Genomic DNA, 21,583 nt, shown 5'->3' with positions numbered 1-21,583 from the left:
TCCCTTAAGGCAAGAAACTTAAAAGAGAAAGTTTATCTTGGAAATGATGTATTCAACACCTTAAAAATTAAAAAATGTAAGCAAGCAGATAATAGTGTTGTGGGTGGGCACACTAAGCATCGAGTGAAAGTTGATGTTATGTGGAAGAAACCAGAGGATGGTTGGATTCGATTGAATACAAATGGGGCTAGTAAAAGAGATATTTCCGCTTTGGGGAGTCTTTGATGGTCTCCGAATTGCTAGAGAGAGAGGTTTTGAGAAGGTTGAGTTGCACATTGATTTTAGTGTGGTGGTGCGGACCCTGCAGACAACTAAGGATGGAAGGAGTCAAGATCCTCTCCGTTTTTGTCCTTCTCCATTTCTACCATTTGGAGAGATATAGACACACAAAGTTTTGAAAAAAGCAAAAAATAATTAATGATGGTGGTACCCACTTAATTGTAGGACCCACATTCAATTTTTTGTGTGTATCTCTTTCTAAATGGCATCCTCCATTTATTTTCATACATGGAGAGGATCCTTACTCGGATGGAAGTGTAGTTGGTTGACGTCTCATTCAAGAAATTCTCCCATTGCTTGCTTTGGAGTGGGAAGTGAAGATTTGTCATTCTTATTGTGAGGCGAATTCGTGTGTAGACGCTCTTGCAAACATGAGTTGTGAGCATGCGTCTAGGTTGCGTGTGTATGAGCAGTGTCCACCTAGGCTAAGTTATCTTGTGTTAGCTGATATTATGGGGATAACGACCCCTTGAGTCATCTCTGTTTAGTTTTCTCTTTCCTCGGGTTTAGGCTCCTTTGTTTCCCAAAAAAAAAAACTTCAAAAATATACTCCCTCCGTTTCAAAATTAGTGGTCACTTTAGCAAAAAAAAAATGTTTCAAAATGAATGTCACTCTTACACAATTATCAATGCAACTTTAAGTTTGTCTTTTTCTTATAAAGTAATGGCAGTTTAGTAAAAATGTTATGTCTAATGATTATTTCATTCCATTCCTTAATCTGTGTGCAATTAGCTAAAACGACACTCATTTTAAAACGGAGGGAGTACTTTTTTTACATCAAAATTATAATTTATTTCTATTTTTAACTTCTTAGCTAAAAAATTTATTGAAATAAAATCAGTTTTACTTAAAAACAACTATAGTATCTACTCTCTCCGTTTCAAAATATAAAGCAAAATTCATTTTTTAGATTCATTTATTTAATGATGTATGTGGTTCATAATATGGACCACATACATCATTAAATGAATTAACCTAAAAAATAAATTTTACTTATATTTTGAAACGGAGGGAGCATGAAAATAAACTTCACAGCTAGAGAAACAGTTCGAACCTTTCTATCGGTAAAATCAGAAATACACTAATTAGAATTTAGAAGTGGAAATAAGCTAATTAGAAGTGGACCAACCACCAAAGTGATTAATGGAGTGGGCCCAAAAACCCAGCTGCGAGGTCAGTTAATTAATGTAATATTCACCTTTTAGTCATCAAATTCTCAACTGAAAAAGCGTGAAATCTCGAAATATCTAGCTAGGGTTTTGGAATCTAAGCTTAAGCGAAAACATGAAATCAATCGAAGAGAATCTCCGCCACCGGATTCCAAAAGCCTCAGAGAATTATCGAGTAACGGGCTTCAGGCCCGCCTCTCACATTGAACCTAAACGACGGGCTTCAGGCCCGTTCCATTCATTACAAAAGCTGACGTGGACAATTTCCACAACAGAATAACCGTTTAAATTGAGTAACGTAACTAACCGTTACTACTCTTCCCTCCAAAATCCACATTCGAACTTTCAACCTTCCTCAACAATGGCGTCAACCTCTGAATCTTCATCACCGCCGCAAGATTCTTCCTTACGCAATCCGTTTGATCCAGAAATCAACGCGCCACCGCGCAATCGCTTGCACGAAAGAATCCACAAGAGAAGGTCCATCGAAGAAAACCAAGACAGATCACTCATCCACGGCTTCGAACTTCAACAACACGCCGAAAAGTTTCTCCATTCCAACGACCTCTCGTCGTTGCAAGAAGCTATCGATGAATACTCTCAAACCAGGAATGAATCTTTATTCACGATTTTCAAATCTTTCGCACTTCATTACCCTAACGCATTCTCATTCAAACTCATCAAAATCCTCAAACTCCAACCTAATCTTCAGAGACGAAGTGAAACCGTTGATCTTCTTAAGGTAGAATTCAAAAATCCGATGAGTCGAATGTGTTCGATTATCCTAACTGCATTAAAGAATCCGCTTCTTTATTCGCTTAAGGTAGAATCCGAAGAAATTCTGTTTCGTTCGCTCTGTGAGATGATCGGTTTATTCACTGAAAGGCTGTACATATTTTCTCTCGGCGGTTGGGAGGAGCTTCTTGAGTATGTTTGTGATTGCATTACCGGCGATGAGAGATTGGAGAATAAGAAAGGGCTTATGATGTTAATGGAATTTCCGGTGAATGTTTTTCAAGACAGAGAGTTCTGGCTGAATCAAGGGAACTTGTATCGCGTAGTCTTGAGCATTTCGGAATTTGTTTCCTCGATGGATCAGGAATTGAAGGCACTGGCATACGATTCATCAATTTCATTGATATTATTGTCAAATGATTTTCTGAAAAATGAAGTATCCGATTCTCTCTTGCGGAATTTATTGAATATCATCGATCAACACGGAGAAGAAGAGGTTCTGGTGAATAGGATTAATCGTTTGTGGGAATTAGTTAAATTGGATGATGGAACTATCTTCATGGGGAAACATGGTGAAGTGTTTCGGTGCATGATTCGAGTAGCGGATGTAGAAGATGCGAACGAGGAATTGAGGATTGTATCGGTTAATGTTATCAAAGACCTCTATGATGGGAATGTGATCAACAATCTTTCTCGTGAGGAATTGAAGAGGGTCCTTGTAGTTACCATAAACATGTTGTCGTGTATTGTTGATGATCCTCTTTGGTATGATGTGGACCATGAGCATCGTCTTACTGCTGGAATGACAGATGCTTATTATCGTGGGGTCTTCTTGTGCAATGCACTCTGTTTTGATGGGGATCAAGGTGTGTTTGTTCCCATGGCAATTGAGATGATAACAATGAATTATGCATCAAATCTTGATTGGAAGCTTCGTCATGCAGCAATATTTACCATTGGTTGGATTGCAGAGATAAACTTCAAAGGGGTATGTATCTATATGACATATGATATTGAATGAGCTTTGAACTCTCAAGTGTTTTTTCGATGATGCATTACCTTGTAGAAAAAGCAATCATGTCATGTAATTTTTCTGTGTACTATGTAGTCATTGTTTCGAGAAGCATGTATGTGTTTCTAGACAGGCACTGTGCTTTTTTTTCCCCTTCATTTTTGTTATCATGCGAGCTAAAGTAAATCGTGATCAAGGATTTGAATCAGGTCTGTAGTCGTATTGCGTCGTGATCCATAATATTATGAAAAATTGCAGACTTGCAATGTAGCTGTAGGGACAAGGAAAACAATTACATTGCGGCCGCAAATACAGTTGCGGGGCATTTTTCAAAACCTTAATTGTCATAAATGTATGTCATAGTGCATGTGTGTAGCTTTATGCAGATGAAGTTTTGTATTTGTATTTTAGTTTCTCTTACACAAGCCTAAATTTTAATGACACCCCCGAGTTTAAATAATTTCATTCCATATGGACTTTCACTTATCAATCAGTAATATTTAACAAATTAAAATCTAACGGATTATGCGAGATATCAGATACTCAGTTTGTAACTCTTGCCTGGATACTTATAATTGCGTCATCAGAACGGTATTTATTAACGGACTCGAACCATAACGGACACTTGAACCATGAAAAAACAATCTTGACCGTTATGCAACTAAGTTTCTTCTGAATACACACAATGCTAGAAAATTATTATTATTTTTGCTGATTTTGTTCATATCATGTTATTTGTGATGCTTATAATTTCAATTATATATGATTCTCTCTTCCCTTTTGCTACTATAGGATATGATACAGTACTTTGAGCAAGTTGCGAGTCTGGTCCTTAAGTCACTTGATGATCTGAACCCTCGGGTACTTTGGGCTACTATGCAAGCAATTAATTGTTTGAGTGAATATAAGGATCAATTAATGCTTGCTGAATATCACTTGAAGTTTTTGGCTAAACTAGTTCCGATCAGTATAAGTAACTCTTGTACTTGTGTACAGGTACAAACATATTCATTATGCTGCTTTATATTGCATACAATTGATTAACTCTTCTTATATTGTGTACAGTTGCAGACAAATAGCTAGTACACATCATGATTGATACTTGTGGGCTTTGCGAGAGATCTTGACCTACTTATCTTATTTTTAACATGTTTTATATTTTTGCCTCTTTTTATAAATTTTCTTCCCAAATATTTGCTATTGTTATTAGTGTACTCATATTGAAATATGTACATTACCTCATAAATTTTTTATCCCTAATTTCTATACATAGTAATTATCTTAAAATCTGATTTTACTGAAGTTTTTCTATGTATACATTGAAGCGTTATTTATTAAGTTGTTTTTATAAGTGATATCCTCTGTTTACTATTTTCTGCAGTTATATGCTGTTACTGCCATTCAATCCTTGGTAAAACAATGTGGCTTAGACAAAATATCACCTTTTGGGGAACCAATTATAGCATCATTACTTGTACTTCTTAAGGTACATAATCTGCAATTTTCACTATCAACTTCTCATATATACACGTATTGTGGTTTCATTTCATATGCAATCATTGCATACTGTAACATAATCCATAGGATTATTTCTACATATTTACACATCATATTGTCTAGTCTCAAGTCTCTACCATTGATTTTATATAGTTTCTTATGTTTTATGTACTTACAATAAGCTAAATGGTTTTTCTGAGTTTTCAGCATGAAAAGCAGAAGATACAGGTTGAAGCTATTGATACCCTGAAATCGTTTGCAGTTTTAATGCCGGTATGCGTTAATATCTGAAGTCTAGGAAAGATGCCGGTTTTGATTACTGTAAATAATTATCCTAATGTGAATTTTAATTGTTGCATGCAGGAAACTTTTCGCCAAAATCATTACGAAACAACGGTGGAAGCACTGCAAGTCATTGTATTTGATGAGCATAGTTTACCTAGACCGTTGATCTCTGCAAAATGTCTAGAATGCATGGTATATCTTGTTATGAAAGTTGGGTCAGATAATTTTAAAGAGCAGGAAGCTGATCTGGTGAGTACTTCTGCTGATTCTGTTTTGAATTGACTCAAATTATATAGAATGTGTTACTGAAACCAATGTTAAAATTGAGATAACTAGAAATTCGAATTTAAAAGGGAATTTATAGGTATTGTGATCGTTCAAGAATAGTCTTGATGCCTAATGATCTTTATATATAGCATTCATATATCTTAAAGGTCGTCAAATAATTATGAAATGATTTCTTTTTTGTGCTAATTGATCTTGTAACATTTGAAGGTCATGGAATCTCTAATATCACTTGATGGAAAATTGAGCAATACAGAATACTTAGCAAAATGTATCATCGTACAGGTATATTTGAAATCAATGATAGGACATTTACCTCCACTCACATGATAATGCTAGGTGAAAGTTTATATTCCTAATTGAACAAACATTGCGCAGGCTCTGGATCAAATCTGTCGATGCCCAAGTGTGAGTATTGACAAATTTATACATAAACTTGTGCCAATGTTGCTTGAATCCACTCAACCCCATCTTGACTTAGCGGTCGATAAGCTCAAGGATGACAATGATAAGCATTTAGTTGAGACCATGATAGTTCAGGCTTGTAATACATTCTCATATTGTGCTGTTCGGTCATCAATAAAGTTTTCCCTTCACACTGGCAAGGTAAGTTCGATAGATTTATGTAGAGGTTTCTACCTTAAAAACAAACATGCAACTTATTAAACATGTATTTAATTGTTTAGGTCACTGCAATGTTTGTGCGCTTGCTTGGTTGTTCTAGTTTTCAAATTCGCAAGGCTTCTATTTTAGGTGAATATAAATTTAAATTATTCGAGTTCAACTTATAATTTAAATCTGTGTTAAAGCCATTTTGGTAAAATTATTCACTTTGTATTTCTAGGTCTTCCAAACCTATTACTCTCACTTAAAGTAGCTGACAAAAAGATCGACGTTAAAAGAGGTTTGACTTTCTTCGTTGTGCAATCTCTGCTTGAAGCGTTGAAGAAGGTATTTGGTTATGTTCTTACTTCTTAATTTATCAGTTTATGGATCGACTTATTTCTTGCCATTGCCAAACACATGCAGGAAACTGAGAAGGTTTTCTTTTTGAACAAGACTGATAAGGTTTTCTATACAATAGTATTGAGAATTCTCACCAGATGCATTCAGGTGCAATACATTCCTGCAAAATATATATTGGTGATTTGTATAGATCATATTTATTTTTCGTATAAGTAACATATGTTAATTATGCAGACCTCTTCTTCATTTGTCAATGATAAATTGATCAAGGTTATTGCCGACGAGATAAATGATACAACAAGAAAGATTATTAAAATTGAAATAGAGAAAGCACAAGAAGTGGTTGCTTCAGAAGATAGATGTGAATCTTTACCAACAGAAGATACACTTCAGGTTGTATCTTTAAATTCTCTTGCTATTGATTGAATACACATGCATTATGCCAAATTCACTTGCTAAACACTTTTCTGATTAAATAATTTGTTTAAAAATAAAATAGTGAAAGATAGAATCAATAACTTGTTAGTATTTTGTATAGTGCATAATATTTAAAAAAATGTAAATGTAAATTAAAGGAAAAACAATATCTACACCGTCGATCCATAGTTATCAAGAGGATCCTTTGCTATCCTAGAATTTGTTGGGTACATACTGGTTTCATATCCAACAAAACTCTAGATACCGATTATTTTCATTTACATTTAATAACTTGTATAGTGTTCACCTAATTGGTACACTCCTAAAATTTCATTTACATATAATATCTTTAGAGTAGAAAACATAATCAGACTTTTTACTCATCACAGGAGGTAGCTAACTTAATAGCAACAACAATCGACACACTCAAAGACCGATTCATGCTACATGTTGATGACCTCATGTCAAACGCTGTTGTGTTTTTGGTATGTTCTCTTTTGTTATATTTCTCATCACGATGTTTTTTAATCGAGCATTTTATAATCATCGTGGTAGAAAACTTGCATATATCAAACAAGAGTAATATAGATCAATTGAAAATTATTTTCAACTTTCTGTAAAAGAAAGATTACTTTTTTTGAAAAATTGAAAAATGTATCCAATCCAAACCATTTCTATGCAACATCGACTCAATCCAATGCACAAACACTTTTCGTTATGATGTCAACTAATAATAAATTAGGAAATATTCATATTCAAACTAGACGGGATGTTATATAATTAATAGCTTTATATCTTCTACTTAATCATTCTCAAGTAAAAATTGTGCTCCTGCAGCTATTTTTCTCATAAATTTTATTATTGCTTCCACGTAACCTTTTGCAGGTTGATGACAATCCAGATAGACCGATAGCTTTTGCAATTTCCATTTTTAACGTTACCTTCCCACTATTCCCAGACAAATTGCCACCGTAAATCTAGTTTCTTTTATCGTTTAGTTGTAGCAATATTTTTTTCTTCCAAACATAAAAAATTATTGGATACATCTTGTAGCAATAATTTTAGATGTAGCAATATTAAATGCCTCAATTAGTAATACGTCTTGTTCCTGTGTGCTATTTGAACAGGTATCATGACAGATATATTTTAGCCTCCTGTTTTGCTTTAAGGAGAGGTTATCCTTGTTCTGAGCTGGTATTTTCAAATATGTGTGACTAATTTTGTTTCTTTACTTATTTATATATGAGATGGAGGGTAATGAACATTAGTTTTTGGGTAATGATTATTCCAGCATGCTACACGGGCGATTGGTATCTGTGCTATGTATGGAGGAAATCAATTTAAAGCCTATGCTAATGGTAACTTCTTTAAGCTCTTAACTTTTATTTTGAAAGGTTATTTAAGCTCTTAAACTTAAAATTACTAAAGTATATTATATTATATATGCATATGAATATATCGATTTTTTGTTGGAATATGACAAGTGATAGGCTTTATGCAGAGGGTATCTTAAGACTCTACAATGTCATGATTAAAAGACTTTCAATAAGCAAACAATGTGAAGATGGAGATGTAAGAATATTATGTGATACAGCAGTTTCAGCTCTTGGAAAAATCTTTGAGTATCATCGTGGCAGTATCGGCCCTAAGGTAACAATCTTCCAAAATATCAATAGAAAATAGATTCTCTACCTTTGATATTTGCTAACTTTGTTTATTTAAGAGAGAAAATACTTAATAAAATAAGATTATTTAGATGAGAAATAATAGTTGGTTCACTGCTGCAACTATTATTCTTTCATGATCCCAAAGCAGGACAGGAATATAGGACCAGGACATTGGTTCCATAAGTTCCTCTTATGCTCAAATTGATCATTAGAGTCTACAATTAGATTAATTTCTAATTTTTCTCAAGCACCTACAATGTAATTACACCTCTGTCCTTGTGACTATAATTTTGTAAAAGGCCTAAAACCTAAGCACGATGCAAACTGATATTATGAATACATTGTATAAAATATTTATCATGGATATATTGAATGAATACAAGAGTAACAATAGTAATTTAGACTTCTATTTTCTGTTCCTTTATTACTTTATCAACATGACTTCTGCAACTGTTGATCTGCAATGTTACTGCTAGTTCTATCTTTGCATTGCCACATTTTTTTTTGTTTTCCTTAATCATAATGCTTTTAATCAGGCGGTTAAAAAATGGTTAAACTTATTGCCATTGAAGCATGATTTCAATGAAGCTAGATATGCACATGGACTGCTTTCTAATTTGATACGAAGGTATTAAATTGTTCTTAATTCTCCTTTGGACTACTTTTGCTTTAAATTCAAATTATTACTATATATTCTACTTTGTTACATATATACATTGGGCTAAACAAAATTTGTAAACTGTGTGCATTGTGTGCATTGATCAGTTCGGATGAACAACTATTTGGAAGTAACAATGAGAATCTTCCCAGGATTATTTCCATCGTAAAAGAAGTAAGTCAAAGCAGTTTTCTCTACTTTGCTTAAATATGGATTTGTCTTAATAAGTATATTTTCTTATAGATTTTATCTGGACCTGACCGTTTGGGAACTGAGGAAGCTATTAATCAGATGATTGATTTCATAGATCAACATGGTGGGATGGAAATTGAATTAGGAGGTTAAAGTTTTTTCAGTGCATCAAGCTCTAGTTTTTAGGCTTCAATTTCTCTGTAGAAATATTCATTGACCAGGAAGGTGAAAGATTGATTGTCTAGTAATTGAATTGTACAACAGACAATAAGAAAGGAAGATTTCAATCTTTCCAATGTGTAAAGGTACAGCAACATTTGTACATACAAATAATACAAATGTACAGTAGCATTTATACTGTTTTTCAGATATGTTTTTCCTTTTCTGCAAAAAAAAGCCTTCTTGAGGATACCCTGAGATTTGCCTCTTGTAACAAATTGTAAAACATAAATTTTGACGTGAGGATTTGTTTTGATAAAAGCATTTTCATTTCAAGAAAATATTTTTACATACTTAGAGAATAACGGGCCATATAACAAGTAAAGATAATGATCCGGTCAAGAAAGAGTACCTTAAAATAAAGAGTTGTTTGGTATTTTACAACCATACCATTGACAATTTGAGTGGCTTGGTGGTCTATATTTGGGAATCTGGTTTTATTGATTAATGTCTAAAAAAAGCATATAATAGACTACAAAGAGCATATATTCCAGCAGTATTAATAAAAGATCTGATAGTCAAGAGTAATTAATTGGTAAAACACCAGCAAATATTGGTCTCTGAATCAAAGAATGTGGATAGATGGATTCTGTTTTTGGAAATCGAAAAAGAAAATATCTGGCCATTGTATTTGCTATCATATCCACCTCAAGTGAAACCACCTTATTAGATAAACGATGAGTAATATGAACACTCTCATTCTAGTACACTTTCTAAGAGTCACTCTTTTAATTGGGTGAAACTCATGTGAGTCTCGCAGTTTAGAAATGAGTCTAATATAAAATGGTGAGATCCACATAAATTTCACCTAATAAAATATGAGTATTTAAGAAAGTGTTAGAAGTATTCCTAACATTTTTCAAAAAGATTAGTTCAACCTCAACCACGTTGAGAAAACACAGAAAACAAATTAGTTTTGTAGATGTTTATCATTGAATGGTGTGTGGCTACTAACTTGAGGTTCATGTTCTATTGTGGTCTACAAGATCAATGATTGGATTCATGATTTAGCTTTTATTTTTTTTTAATAAATGATGTAGTTTCTAAGTTAATTCACCAAATTACAATCATAATATAATCCAACCAAGGACAAATTTTTCATTTCGATTTCTAGGTGAAAACTTTTTTTATTTTTAATTTTTATTATTTTAGATAGTCAAAATATCAATAATCACTTGACAACTCATACACATAAAGTGAGGTATTTAGGTTCAAACATACACTTTCGGTCATTATTATAAGTAAAATTTGACATTTTAGATTCATTTATTAAATGTTGTATGTTATCTATAATAAAGACTATATATATCATTAATTAAATGAATTTAAAATGTAGATTTTAGCTTATAATAGTGATCGGAAGGTGTAATTCACAACATTTAATCTAACAATTTTGACGGTAGAACTTAAGACTTATAGACAAATGGAGTAATAAACATTTATAGTTGAGTTAGGATTTGTGACACTGAGTTGAGATTTAGTAGCTAGAAATTCAATAATTCAATAGAGTATTCTCTCTCACTTACTCTTAACTGGAATCGCAACCAAAGAAACGCTGACGTGGACAAATGCCGAAAACAGAAAAACAGAATCCATGAAATTAACCGTTATTTTTCCCTCCAAAAACCGCGCTCAAACTTCCAAGTTCGAAAACTCTCTCAACAATGGCTTCAACCTCCAACTCCATCTCCCCACCTTCCTCACCACCACCACCACCACCACCTCCGCCACAACCCTCCCTCCGTAATCCAATCCCACCGGAACTACTACCACCAACACGCGACTACTTAGCAGAAAGACCACACAAAAGAAGACGCATTAAACAATCCCAAAAGAAATCACTCATCAACAACTTCGAACTTCAACCACACGTAACAGAGATTCTCCGATCCAACGACACTTCCTCTCTTCTTGAAACAATCCAAATCTTTATCCAATCCAAGGATCCTTCAACCCAAACCGTTTTCAAATCCTTCGCTCATCATTACCCTAACGCATTCGTTTTCAAGCTCGCGAAGCTTCTAGAATCTCACCCTGAATTCGAGATCCGAAACGAAGTTGTTTCGATTCTTCTTCACATTTTCAAAAAATCTGATAAATGGAATCCTAGTATGCTTTTTGAACTCAAAGAACCTCTTCTTAATTCGCTCAAGAAAGAATATGATGAATCTCTTTTTCAACCTCTCTGTGAAACGATCGGTCTTGCTGCTGCTAGGGTTTATCAGTATCCGTATCTCGGCGGTTGGATTGAGCTTCTCCAGTATGTTTGTTTTTGTTTCTCCGGCGGAAATGTAAGACTAATGAAATGGAATCAAATGAAAGGATTAATAATGTTAGCAGAATTGCCGGAAGAAGTGGATGAAAATCGAGAATTTTGGTTAGATCAAGGGAATTTTGATGCTGTGTTTTCGAATTTATTGAAGTTTGCTTACTCGGAGAAGGAAGATTTGCAGGAGTTAACGTTTAATGCGTCGTTGACAGTTATGAAACTGTCGAAGGATTTAGAGAGAACTGAAGTTTGTGATTCTTTGTTACCGATTTTGCTGGGTTTTATCGATCTTCAAGATGGAGAAGACGAGGATTTGCCGGATATGGTTAAGCAATTAGAGAATTTGGTAACGCTGGATATTGGAACAATTTTTGATGGTAAAGAAGGTGATGTGTTTTGGTGTATGATTCGTGTGGCGGAGATGAATGATGCGAGCGAGGAGTTAAGGTCTGCGGCTGTTACTGTTATTAAGGAGCTTGATGAAGCGAATTCGGATGGGATGGAGAGTGTGGTAAAGAAATTTTCTCCGGAGGAAGTGAAGAGAGTATTTTCTGTTATTATGGATATGATGTCGCATGTTGTGGATGATCCTGTTTGGTACGATGTTGATGATAAGAATTGTAAAGATGTTGGGTTGATAGAGGATTATAACCGGGGAAAGTTTTTGCTGAATTTACTTTCTTTTGATGGAGATGAGCGTGTTTTTGTTCCCGTTGCAATTGACATGATAGAAAGTAAATATGCAGTTCATTCAGATTGGCGGGTGCGTTATGCAGCAATGCTTGCCATAGATGCAATTGCAGATAAAAACTTCAAAGGGGTATGCATATATATGATTTGATGATATTCAATAAGCTTTAACTCTGAACTTTGATGTTTGAAGTGTTTTCTTTATGGTGCATTACCTTATAGAAATTTCAATCATGTCATTTACTTTTTATGAAATTGTTTGATCTATCAACACAGTATTTATCAATGAACATTTGCATCTTCCTATTCCAGTGCATGAAGTTGATCGATATGAAATCTTAGTATAAACAATGCCACAAAATGGTATTCTGTTTTGGTGGAATTTGTTCATATGTTCTGTTACTTTTTTATGCCAACAGTTTTATTGATATATTCTTTTACATTCTCTTTTTCTATCGCAGGACATGATTTCGTACATTCATCAAGCCCTTACCCTTGTCCATAAATCGCTTAATGATATGAATCCCCGAGTACTTTGGGCTACCATGCATGCAATTAAGTGTTTGAGTGAATACAAGGACATATTAAACGATTCTCAATATCGCCTCAAGTTTTTGGCTAAACTAATTTCCATCATTAAAGTTAGCCATTGTCCACGTGTACAGGTACAAACAGATTAGTTCTGCAGCTTGACTTGTTGTCTATTTTTAAAGATTATTTTTTGCATTTACTATTTTCAGTATTCTAAACAAGGGAGAATTTTTCAAGTAAATGTGAAAGCAGAACATGTTTTAAATGTTTGCCTCTTTTTTTCCTTTCGAAATATTACTCATAAAATCTGTACATAGATTCATCCTCAATTTTCGAAAAAGTAATAATCTTAGAAGGAGATTGCCATGAAAATTTTCTCTATATGTATTGCAGTTTTTACCTACATTATATCCCTTGTTCGTTGCTTTAATACTTATTCAATTGTATCATATTTTCTGCAGGCACAAGCTGTTGTCGCCATTCGTTTCTTGGTTACAAATTGCGGTTTAGAGACAATATTTTCTGTTGGGGAAGAAATTATAGTATTATTGCTTAAACTTCTAGAGGTATATGGCATGTACACACTGCTTGTGTATACAATCATTGCAAACATTTGTAATCTTTGTGATTGTTGCTAGTTGCTAAATATTTCCACACCATATTAATTTGTGCAGTCTCGCCCCTTTATTTTTGTATGTTTTAACATTTTATGTACTTGCAATAAGCTGAATAATGATTTTTCTGAGTTTGCAGCATGAAAAGCAGAAGTTACAAGAAGAAGCTCTAGAAACTCTAAAACCAGTTGCAGTTCTAATGCCGGTATATCTTTGATATCTTATGTCTAAGAATGATGTAGGTTTTGATTGAAGTAAATTATAATCCCGATGTGCAATTGTTCCTTGCAGGCAATTGTTTATCAAAATCATTACGATACAACAATGGCCGCATTGCAAGTTTTGTTTAATAACTGTAATTCACCCAAATTGCTTCTGATCCGTTCCAAATGTCTAGAGTGCGTGTGCACTCTTGTTAAGAATTGTGGGCGAGACAAAATCAAAGAACATGAAGTTGATGCGGTGAGTATTTCTTCTAATTCCTATTTAAATTTCAAACTTGCAAGTTGCTTCAACCTTACAGGTGTTATTTAAATTTCAAAGAACATGCCAACTATCTGTAAATACTTTGTTGAGGTATACACAACACACGTCTTGTTTCTTCAAATTAATTTAATTATCGTTTGCAATCGTTACTTTGACTACAATATTAAGATTTTAGAAATCTTTGAATGTGTAATGTGATCCCATCTGCAACTTACCAGTCACATTTGTCCAAAGATTTATATAATTTCAATAAAGGTTATATGATTGTAACAACAATTTATACCATGGCTTTCATAACAAAAATTTGAGCCACATAAGGCATCAGTAGTAGAAATAAAAAAATAAAAAACAAATTTCAGGATCTGAGAAGCAATATAAAATGGTGTCAATTCAAATAAAATTTGATTTGAGGAGAAACAAGATTTGACTCAAAATAGATAAGGAAAATGAATTCTGGTTGGATTAATTGGATTAATTGGTACAAATCATATAGAATGTACTTTTATGAAACCTTTAATTGGTTAAAACTGTGATTTCATAGCATTATAAATTAAAATATACACCTTTAGAAGTCATTCAGATACTTTTGCAATTGCCCAAAAATAATATTTTTGTATCATATATATACGATCTTGGTAGATATCATTCAAAATTTGATTAAACTTGTGATATGAAATAATTTCACTCTATGCTAATTCACGCTGTAACGTTTGAAGATTTTGGAAGCTCTAATATCAACTGAAGGAAATTTGAGCAATACAGACCACTTAACAAGTTATGTCATCATAAAGGTATATTTGAAATCAATGGTTGATCATTTATCTCCTTTATACGGCAATTCTGGTTTGAAGGCTGTGATCCTAAATAAATGAACACTGTGCAGGCACTGGATCAATTCTGTCAATGTCAAAGAGTGGATATTGACAAATTCATCGATAAAATTATGCCTATGCTGCTTAAATATGCTCAACTTGATCTTGACTTAACAGACAGTATGCCCGTGGATTTGAGGTTTGCCTCTACATTTTAGTACTACAATGATAAAATAATCTCCATTAGGTTTGATTTGAGTGAATAATATTCTATTGTATTGTGAGACAAATCACAATGTATAACAGGAAGGTAAATTATAAAGAATAACAATATTTGTGTTTGTGCACATCTCTATCCAAGAAATTAATGAATGTTGGAAAGTGAAACCATTCGATTAATGCTCTATTGTTACTAACAAATCGATTACTCATTTGCAGCCTAGATGATAAGCATTTGGTTGAAAAGCTGAGAGTTCGGGCTTGTAATATACTTTTTGCCCCCAACATTAAAATGGTTGGTCTGATACATCATGATTTTGACTTGCATAGTGTTTCTACCTAAAAACAAATATGCGACTAAACATTTAAATGTTCAAATGTTTAGGTCACTAATATATTTTGGAGATGGATTGCACGTTCTAGTTTTGAAACTCGCAAGGCTTATATGTTAGGTAAATATAAACTTAGATTGTTTGAATTTAACTAAAACTCTTGAAAGTATAGTGTTTAATTCATTTTTGATAATAAAATTCACTTTCTGTTTGTAGCTCTTCCAAACCTATTGCACTCAATTACAATAGGTGTGAGTGACCAACAAGATATAATAGATCTAACACAGCTCATTATCAAATCTCTGATTCAAGCCCTAGAGAAGGTATTTGATCATTGTTCTTAATTTTAATTTATGAGTTTATACGTCGACTTATTTCTTGCCATTGTGGAATACATGCAGGAAACTGATAATGATCTGTCTAAAAGAATGTTTAGGTTACTTCCAAAATGTATTCAGGTACACTAAAATTATGCAAACTATATATTTGTGTTATGTTTTGATCCTATTCTTCTCATACAAATGACACATATTTGCAGACCTCTGGCGTTTACTTCGACAGTGAACTTATCTCTAAAATGGTCAACGAGATAAACCGAACACTAAGAAAGACCGTGGAAAATGAAATAGAGAGAACACAAAATGCTGGAACCTCTGAAGCAGGAAGTTACTTTTTACCAACAGAAGGAACAATTAAGGTTATACTTTAAATTCTTTTATTTTAGTGCTTTTGATTTTAATATGTACTCACCAGTCCTCCTGTTATAAGAAAAAATTAAATTCACCTTTTAATTCATTGAATAACTGATGTATTTTGTCTATAATATAGATCAAATACATAAGTTATTCAATGAATTTAAAAAGTGATTTTTTTCTTATAAAAGGGACCAAAGGGAGTAACTTACACTCACTCATTATAATAACAACTGACTTATACTCACTAAAGTATATGCAATTATATGTGCACAAGTGCACAGACCACTGGACTGTTCTTTTATTAATTGATTACGACTGAAACTAAATTTTGTTATATGTTCATGCTTTGATTGCAAAGAGTATTTATCAACCAGAATACTAACTTCATAGTTTATAAACTCGCATCCAGATGATATAATTAATTATAACACGAGTTAAAGAAAATTGTGTTTAAAGAGAGTTCCGGCAGCTCAATTGTGCTTAAAAATTCAATTTGGTAAAGTTTAATAAGATTTAAATGTATGTTAAACTTATTTCAACATCTAATGTCCAATCATAATATTGCTTACCGACATTACATTGGTCTAACTTGAACTTGCGAGTTCAAGTTCGGGAATGTCAGAGGGGTTGTGAGTACTATCATGTTCTTCATCTCCGTCCTTAAATTACTCCCATCCCTGCTCCCCACCTCAGGGAGTTTTCTACCTTATACCCGTCCCTGCATATCCCCAAGAATCTCCCTGTGTCGGTTACCCTGCATGGGTCATACAAAACAACTTAAATAATAGACTAAATTCAATACATATATGTAAAGTTATAAAAGGTTGTATTTTATGACTTACTTGAAAGAAAAAAAGATATGATTGAATCATTCTCTTATGACACATGTTAGCATTCCCTAAAACTATATATGACGTCTCTAAAAAAAACTATATGTAACGTTTTTCTCTCTTTACAGGATGCAGGTTTTTTGATAGCCACAACAATTGACACCTTTAAAAACCGAGACGCGACATATATTGTTAGCCTCGTGACTAATGTTGCACAGTTTTTGGTATGTATGTTATCCTTTTTGTTTGTACATGTATATTATTAAAAACCGAGATGCGACATATATTCTTAGCCTCGTTTCCTTTTTGCACAGATTTTTAAACAAAGATTATACATTTTTCTTTCATGAGCTTAAACAATGGGCATACAAAATTTCGAGAGAAATTATTATTTATTAAAGCGAGACCATGTTTATTTCTCATAAATTATTTTATCGCTTGTGCATGATCTTTAACAGCGGGATGACATGCCAGATAGAGTGATGGCTTTAGCAATTTCCATTTTTAACATCTTGGTGCCACAATTCCCAGAAAAAATTCCGGGGTAAACCTAGTTTCTTTTATCAATTTTGTTTGAAATTATGGTGATAAGTACCTTGTTAATAATATATCTTCCGTTGTGTGCTAATTGAACAGACACCATATCAAATATGTTGGAACTGCCTGTTGTGCTTTAAGGAATGACTATCCTCATGCTCAACTGGTATTTGCAAATCATTAATTTTGTTTCCTTATTTATTTATTTATGATAAATTGTGAAGATCTGTTTTTGAATAATGATTCTTTCAGCATGCTACACGGGCAATTGGTATTTCTGTCAAGTTTGGAAAAGATGAAATTGGTATCTACCTTGTTAGTGGTAAGACATGTTTTTCAACTTAAACGCACAACAATATAAACATATGCTTTTTTATTTTAATATAATGGCAAGTAATAGGCTTTATATGCAGAGTGTCTCGCAAGATTATCCGATGTGATAGCAAAAAGACTTCCAATTAGTGAACAATCTGAAGATGCAGCAAGTTTATGTGACACGGCAGTTGCAGCTCTTGGGAAACTTTGTGAATATCATCGTGACAGTATTGATGGCCCTACGGTAATATCTTCCTAAGAAAAAGAAAGCAATATTTTCAAATTTTAATGCCTATTTTGATCGTCTAAAAGATCTCTATTTATTTGTGTCATTGTGTACCGAAAGAGGGCACACGCCTTTTATCAATAAAATACTATTTGAAAGTTTTTAGATAAATAGTATAGCTGAAGTCTGCATATATTTTTTAAATTGAGCTTTGAGTTTGACAAAATTTTTGATTTAGATCCCAAATTAAGCATACAAACTTAATTAAATTCTCGAACTTTAATTTTTTTAAGCAACAAAGAATCATATACCAAATTTTCCATGAGCATACCTCCTGACAAGAACCACCAATCGTCTGCCAAGGAAATGGAAGCCGATATGAGCAACTTTCAAAAAGCTTGTAATCAAATCTATAAGTTTTAAGTAATTTGTAATTGGGTTCATATTTATTGAGAAGTTAAAAACAAAACAACAGGTCTTTTACTAATTTATTGATGACAGAAACAGAAGAAACCAAGTTTCAGGCTTCTTTTTCTTCTTCACCTTATGAGGATTTACTCATCAATATTAAAATCCTTGCCTTCATGTTGGATAAATATAATTTGATTCCTTTATATAGTGACAAAAGGTATGTAGACCTTATGAGTTTTTATGCTATTGAGGAGTAGCAATAAGGTGTAGAAAACAGTTAAATAAATATTTTTGTTGAGTATATTATATCAACCTGTCTACAGATTTGAGTGCAAATATACAAAATAAATTATTACATAGTTGAGTTTGAAGATGGTGTCATGGTATATATAGCTTTTGTAAATTGAGTCTTTAGTGCATATAGATATGCAGCAGGGTCTACTATCTTCAAGGAAAACTAAGTTACATAGATGAATGCATATTATATAGATGCTTACAGAAATTAATGTTGTTGTTGACAGTATATATTGGTTAGATGGACCCTGAAATCTTACTGTCAAGGGCAGCTGTTATTGGACATTTTATTGGAAAGTGGAAAGATTGCAGATAAAGAATATAGTCAGAATTATTGCAAAATTAAGTATAAAGTGGATAAAAAATACTCGGATCTGCATCTGAAGCAGGACTACAGGACCGGAACATTTTCAGTCATTACACTTACGACTGCTCACTATTATTGTTTTATATAATACAAAACAGTAGTTTTGTCTAAATGCATTATCTTGGATAGAATAGATTCTGTGCCTTTTTTATCGGTTTATCAATATTCCTATTGTCAACTGATGACCTGCAAAAAGTTTACTGCTTTGCTCTTTTTTTTGATCATTTGGTATTTTATTCTCATTCATGATGTTGTTAAGCAGGTGGTTCGAAACTGGTTAAGCTTCTTGCCATTAAAGCATGAGCTCAATGAAGCAAATTCTGCACATAGACTTCTTTCTAGATTGATACGAAAGTATAAATCTTTCCTAATTCTCCTTTTGACCACTTTTTGCTCTATATCTAAATTATTAGATTCATTCATACTTTGGTACACATATTGGGCTAATAAAAAGTCTGTATGCATTGATCAGGTCAGATAAGGACCTATTTGGAAGTGAAAATGGTAATCTTCCCACAATTATTTCAGTCGTAAGACAAGTAAGTAGAACCTATTTTCTTTATTTTGTTGAAATTTGGATTTATCACAATTATCTTGGTACACAGTATATATAACAACTCTTTTTTATAGATATTATCTCAACCCAACCTACTCGGAGATCAGAGAGCTATTGTTCAAATGACTGAGTTCATAAATCAACATGGTGGAATGCAATGAGAGCTTAACATTAACATTTACTCAGCACATCATGACATCCACCACTATGTATATTTGTACAGGATACCCTTCAAAATACCTCTTGTTCATTCATTGAATTGTAAAGTAGACCATAAGAAAGGAAGATTTCAATTTCATTCTTCCAATGTGTGATGTAAAGGTTCAACAATATTCCCGTATATAGATAAAAACAAGTGTATTACTATCGAATCTTCTATGTTTCATGTGTTTTTCTTCTTTTGCAAGCAACACTTAATTACGAAACATAATTTTTGTTATAGGGTTTGTTTTTGGAGAGTAATATCAATACACTCTTACCTTTTTATATTCTCTTCCAATTTTAACCTTATTAATTTTACTTTATTATTTTTAATATGAAAAAACTATCCATGTTCATATCATATGTGTTAACTACCCACTTTTTATATCTTTCAAAAAAAGAAACTACCCACTTTTGGTGCAAAGCCACTTGCACGTTACTACCATATATTTTTTTTCTTCTGCTTCCTTTTTTTTTTTTTTAACTTGCCTTCAATTCATACAATATAATATATAGTTTTAAATTAAATCTACAACAAATAGTAAAATCATTTTAGTAAAATAAAAAATATTAATTGAATTCATAAAAAACAGTTATCATTCTGGAGATGAAAATAATTTAAAATTAAATAAATAAGTAAAAAAAATGTGTATATAATTTATAAAAAAAATGTCTTTTTATGTCATTTTATATTTATCAGTCACTTCAACTGCTAATTTTACCAAACATTATTTTTAATAAGCGAGTTTTTCAGCTATCAGTCATCAGCTATAAGCTAACTTTTTAGCTATCAACCAGCTTATCAGTTATCTGCTAGTTTATATCTTCTTTTTACCGAACAGAGCCATAATGTATAATATGGTTTAAATACATTACTCGTTAATTCCTATGATCACATTCAATTTTCAAACCACTTTTCCCTTTTTATTAGAATGATACGATACTTTCACTACTAAAAAGAATGATACTTTCTCATTCTTTTTTTTTTTTTTATGATGTATATGTTCTTACTAATGTAATTATTAATTCACTTTTGCCATAATGTATAATATGGTTTAAATACATTACTCGTTAATTCCTATGATCACATTCAATTTTCAAACCACTTTTCCCTTTTTATTAGAATGATACGATACTTTCACTACTAAAAAGAATGATACTTTCTCATTCTTTTTTTGTTTTTATGATGTATATGTTCTTACTAATGTAATTATTAATTCACTTTTAAATCTATATATTACAAATCCAATTATATTTCATTCTCTTTTTTTATAGGCATATTCCATTCTCCATTACATTCAAATGAATTGCATGAATCAACACACTAGTATAGATACACAATAAAATTAAAATTAGAATTAAAAAGAAGGGTATGTTGTTTGAGATATGTGGTATGAGATATTTCTAAATAAAATTAGAATTGGAAAGTATATGTTTCCAAGAATTTTTGTTGTTTGAAATTGGTGGCTTACGAATAAATAAATTCTTTTAACTTAGAATGTCATGGTTGAGATCTCAATTAAATAGTGACCATTTTCGGATAATGAGATTTGAGATATGATCTTGTGCAAATCACACCTAAATTCAAACGACTTACCCACCCTGCTAGCTACAACCAACTTACCCACCATCGCCGCATATTTCTCCTCTAAGACCTCTTTCCATGGTGGCTTTGTCATTTTGAATCAAACGCCATCTCCATTTCATCAAAAGGCTCAAATTCACCGCACTAACATCCCTCGCACTCAACCCCTGTAACTCTTAGACTAATACCTACTGTTTATTTTTTTTCTTTCTAACCATAGGCTCTCATTTG

General features: G+C 32.6%; 2 protein-coding genes across 3 annotated transcripts; both read left to right on the top strand.

The window, feature by feature from the left end:
- The first annotated feature begins 1,374 nt into the window (after nt 1-1,374).
- Nucleotides 1,375-9,530, top strand: LOC146939551 (uncharacterized). Of its 2 annotated transcripts, XM_085753174.1 has the most exons (19): nt 1,375-3,172; nt 3,989-4,192; nt 4,578-4,682; nt 4,901-4,966; nt 5,057-5,227; nt 5,474-5,548; nt 5,642-5,869; nt 5,950-6,016; nt 6,108-6,214; nt 6,293-6,376; nt 6,464-6,622; nt 7,036-7,131; nt 7,532-7,617; nt 7,774-7,840; nt 7,938-8,004; nt 8,148-8,296; nt 8,850-8,941; nt 9,079-9,145; nt 9,215-9,530. In XM_085753174.1, the coding sequence occupies exons 1-19, from the start codon at nt 1,811-1,813 to the stop codon at nt 9,314-9,316; spliced, it is 3,354 nt and encodes a 1,117-aa protein (XP_085609300.1). In that variant the 5' UTR covers nt 1,375-1,810; the 3' UTR covers nt 9,317-9,530. The 2 variants fall into 2 exon arrangements, 1 of the variants encoding a protein (XP_085609300.1); XR_015031689.1 differs by lacking the exons at nt 7,532-7,617; nt 8,850-8,941; nt 9,079-9,145; nt 9,215-9,530 and having other exon boundaries at nt 8,148-8,159.
- Nucleotides 9,531-10,510: 980 nt separating this feature from the next.
- LOC146939550 (uncharacterized) lies at nt 10,511-19,937 on the top strand. Its single transcript, XM_085753170.1, has 20 exons — nt 10,511-12,471; nt 12,803-13,006; nt 13,334-13,438; nt 13,626-13,691; nt 13,778-13,948; nt 14,689-14,763; nt 14,856-14,983; nt 15,223-15,298; nt 15,389-15,455; nt 15,552-15,658; nt 15,737-15,793; nt 15,874-16,032; nt 16,989-17,084; nt 17,319-17,404; nt 17,497-17,563; nt 17,650-17,719; nt 17,811-17,956; nt 19,273-19,364; nt 19,483-19,549; nt 19,641-19,937. Exons 1-20 carry the CDS (start codon nt 11,047-11,049, stop codon nt 19,725-19,727), a joined length of 3,351 nt encoding a protein of 1,116 aa, XP_085609296.1. The 5' UTR covers nt 10,511-11,046; the 3' UTR covers nt 19,728-19,937.
- The last annotated feature ends 1,646 nt before the right edge of the window (nt 19,938-21,583 follow it).

This window comes from Medicago sativa, chromosome 3 (genome assembly GCF_051527215.1).
Source record: "Medicago sativa cultivar Bolivia chromosome 3, Bolivia_mono, whole genome shotgun sequence".
Taxonomy (NCBI): domain Eukaryota; kingdom Viridiplantae; phylum Streptophyta; class Magnoliopsida; order Fabales; family Fabaceae; genus Medicago; species Medicago sativa.
The sequence above is the reverse complement of the archived record's forward strand: the minus strand, read 5'-3'. Positions and strand labels throughout refer to the sequence as shown.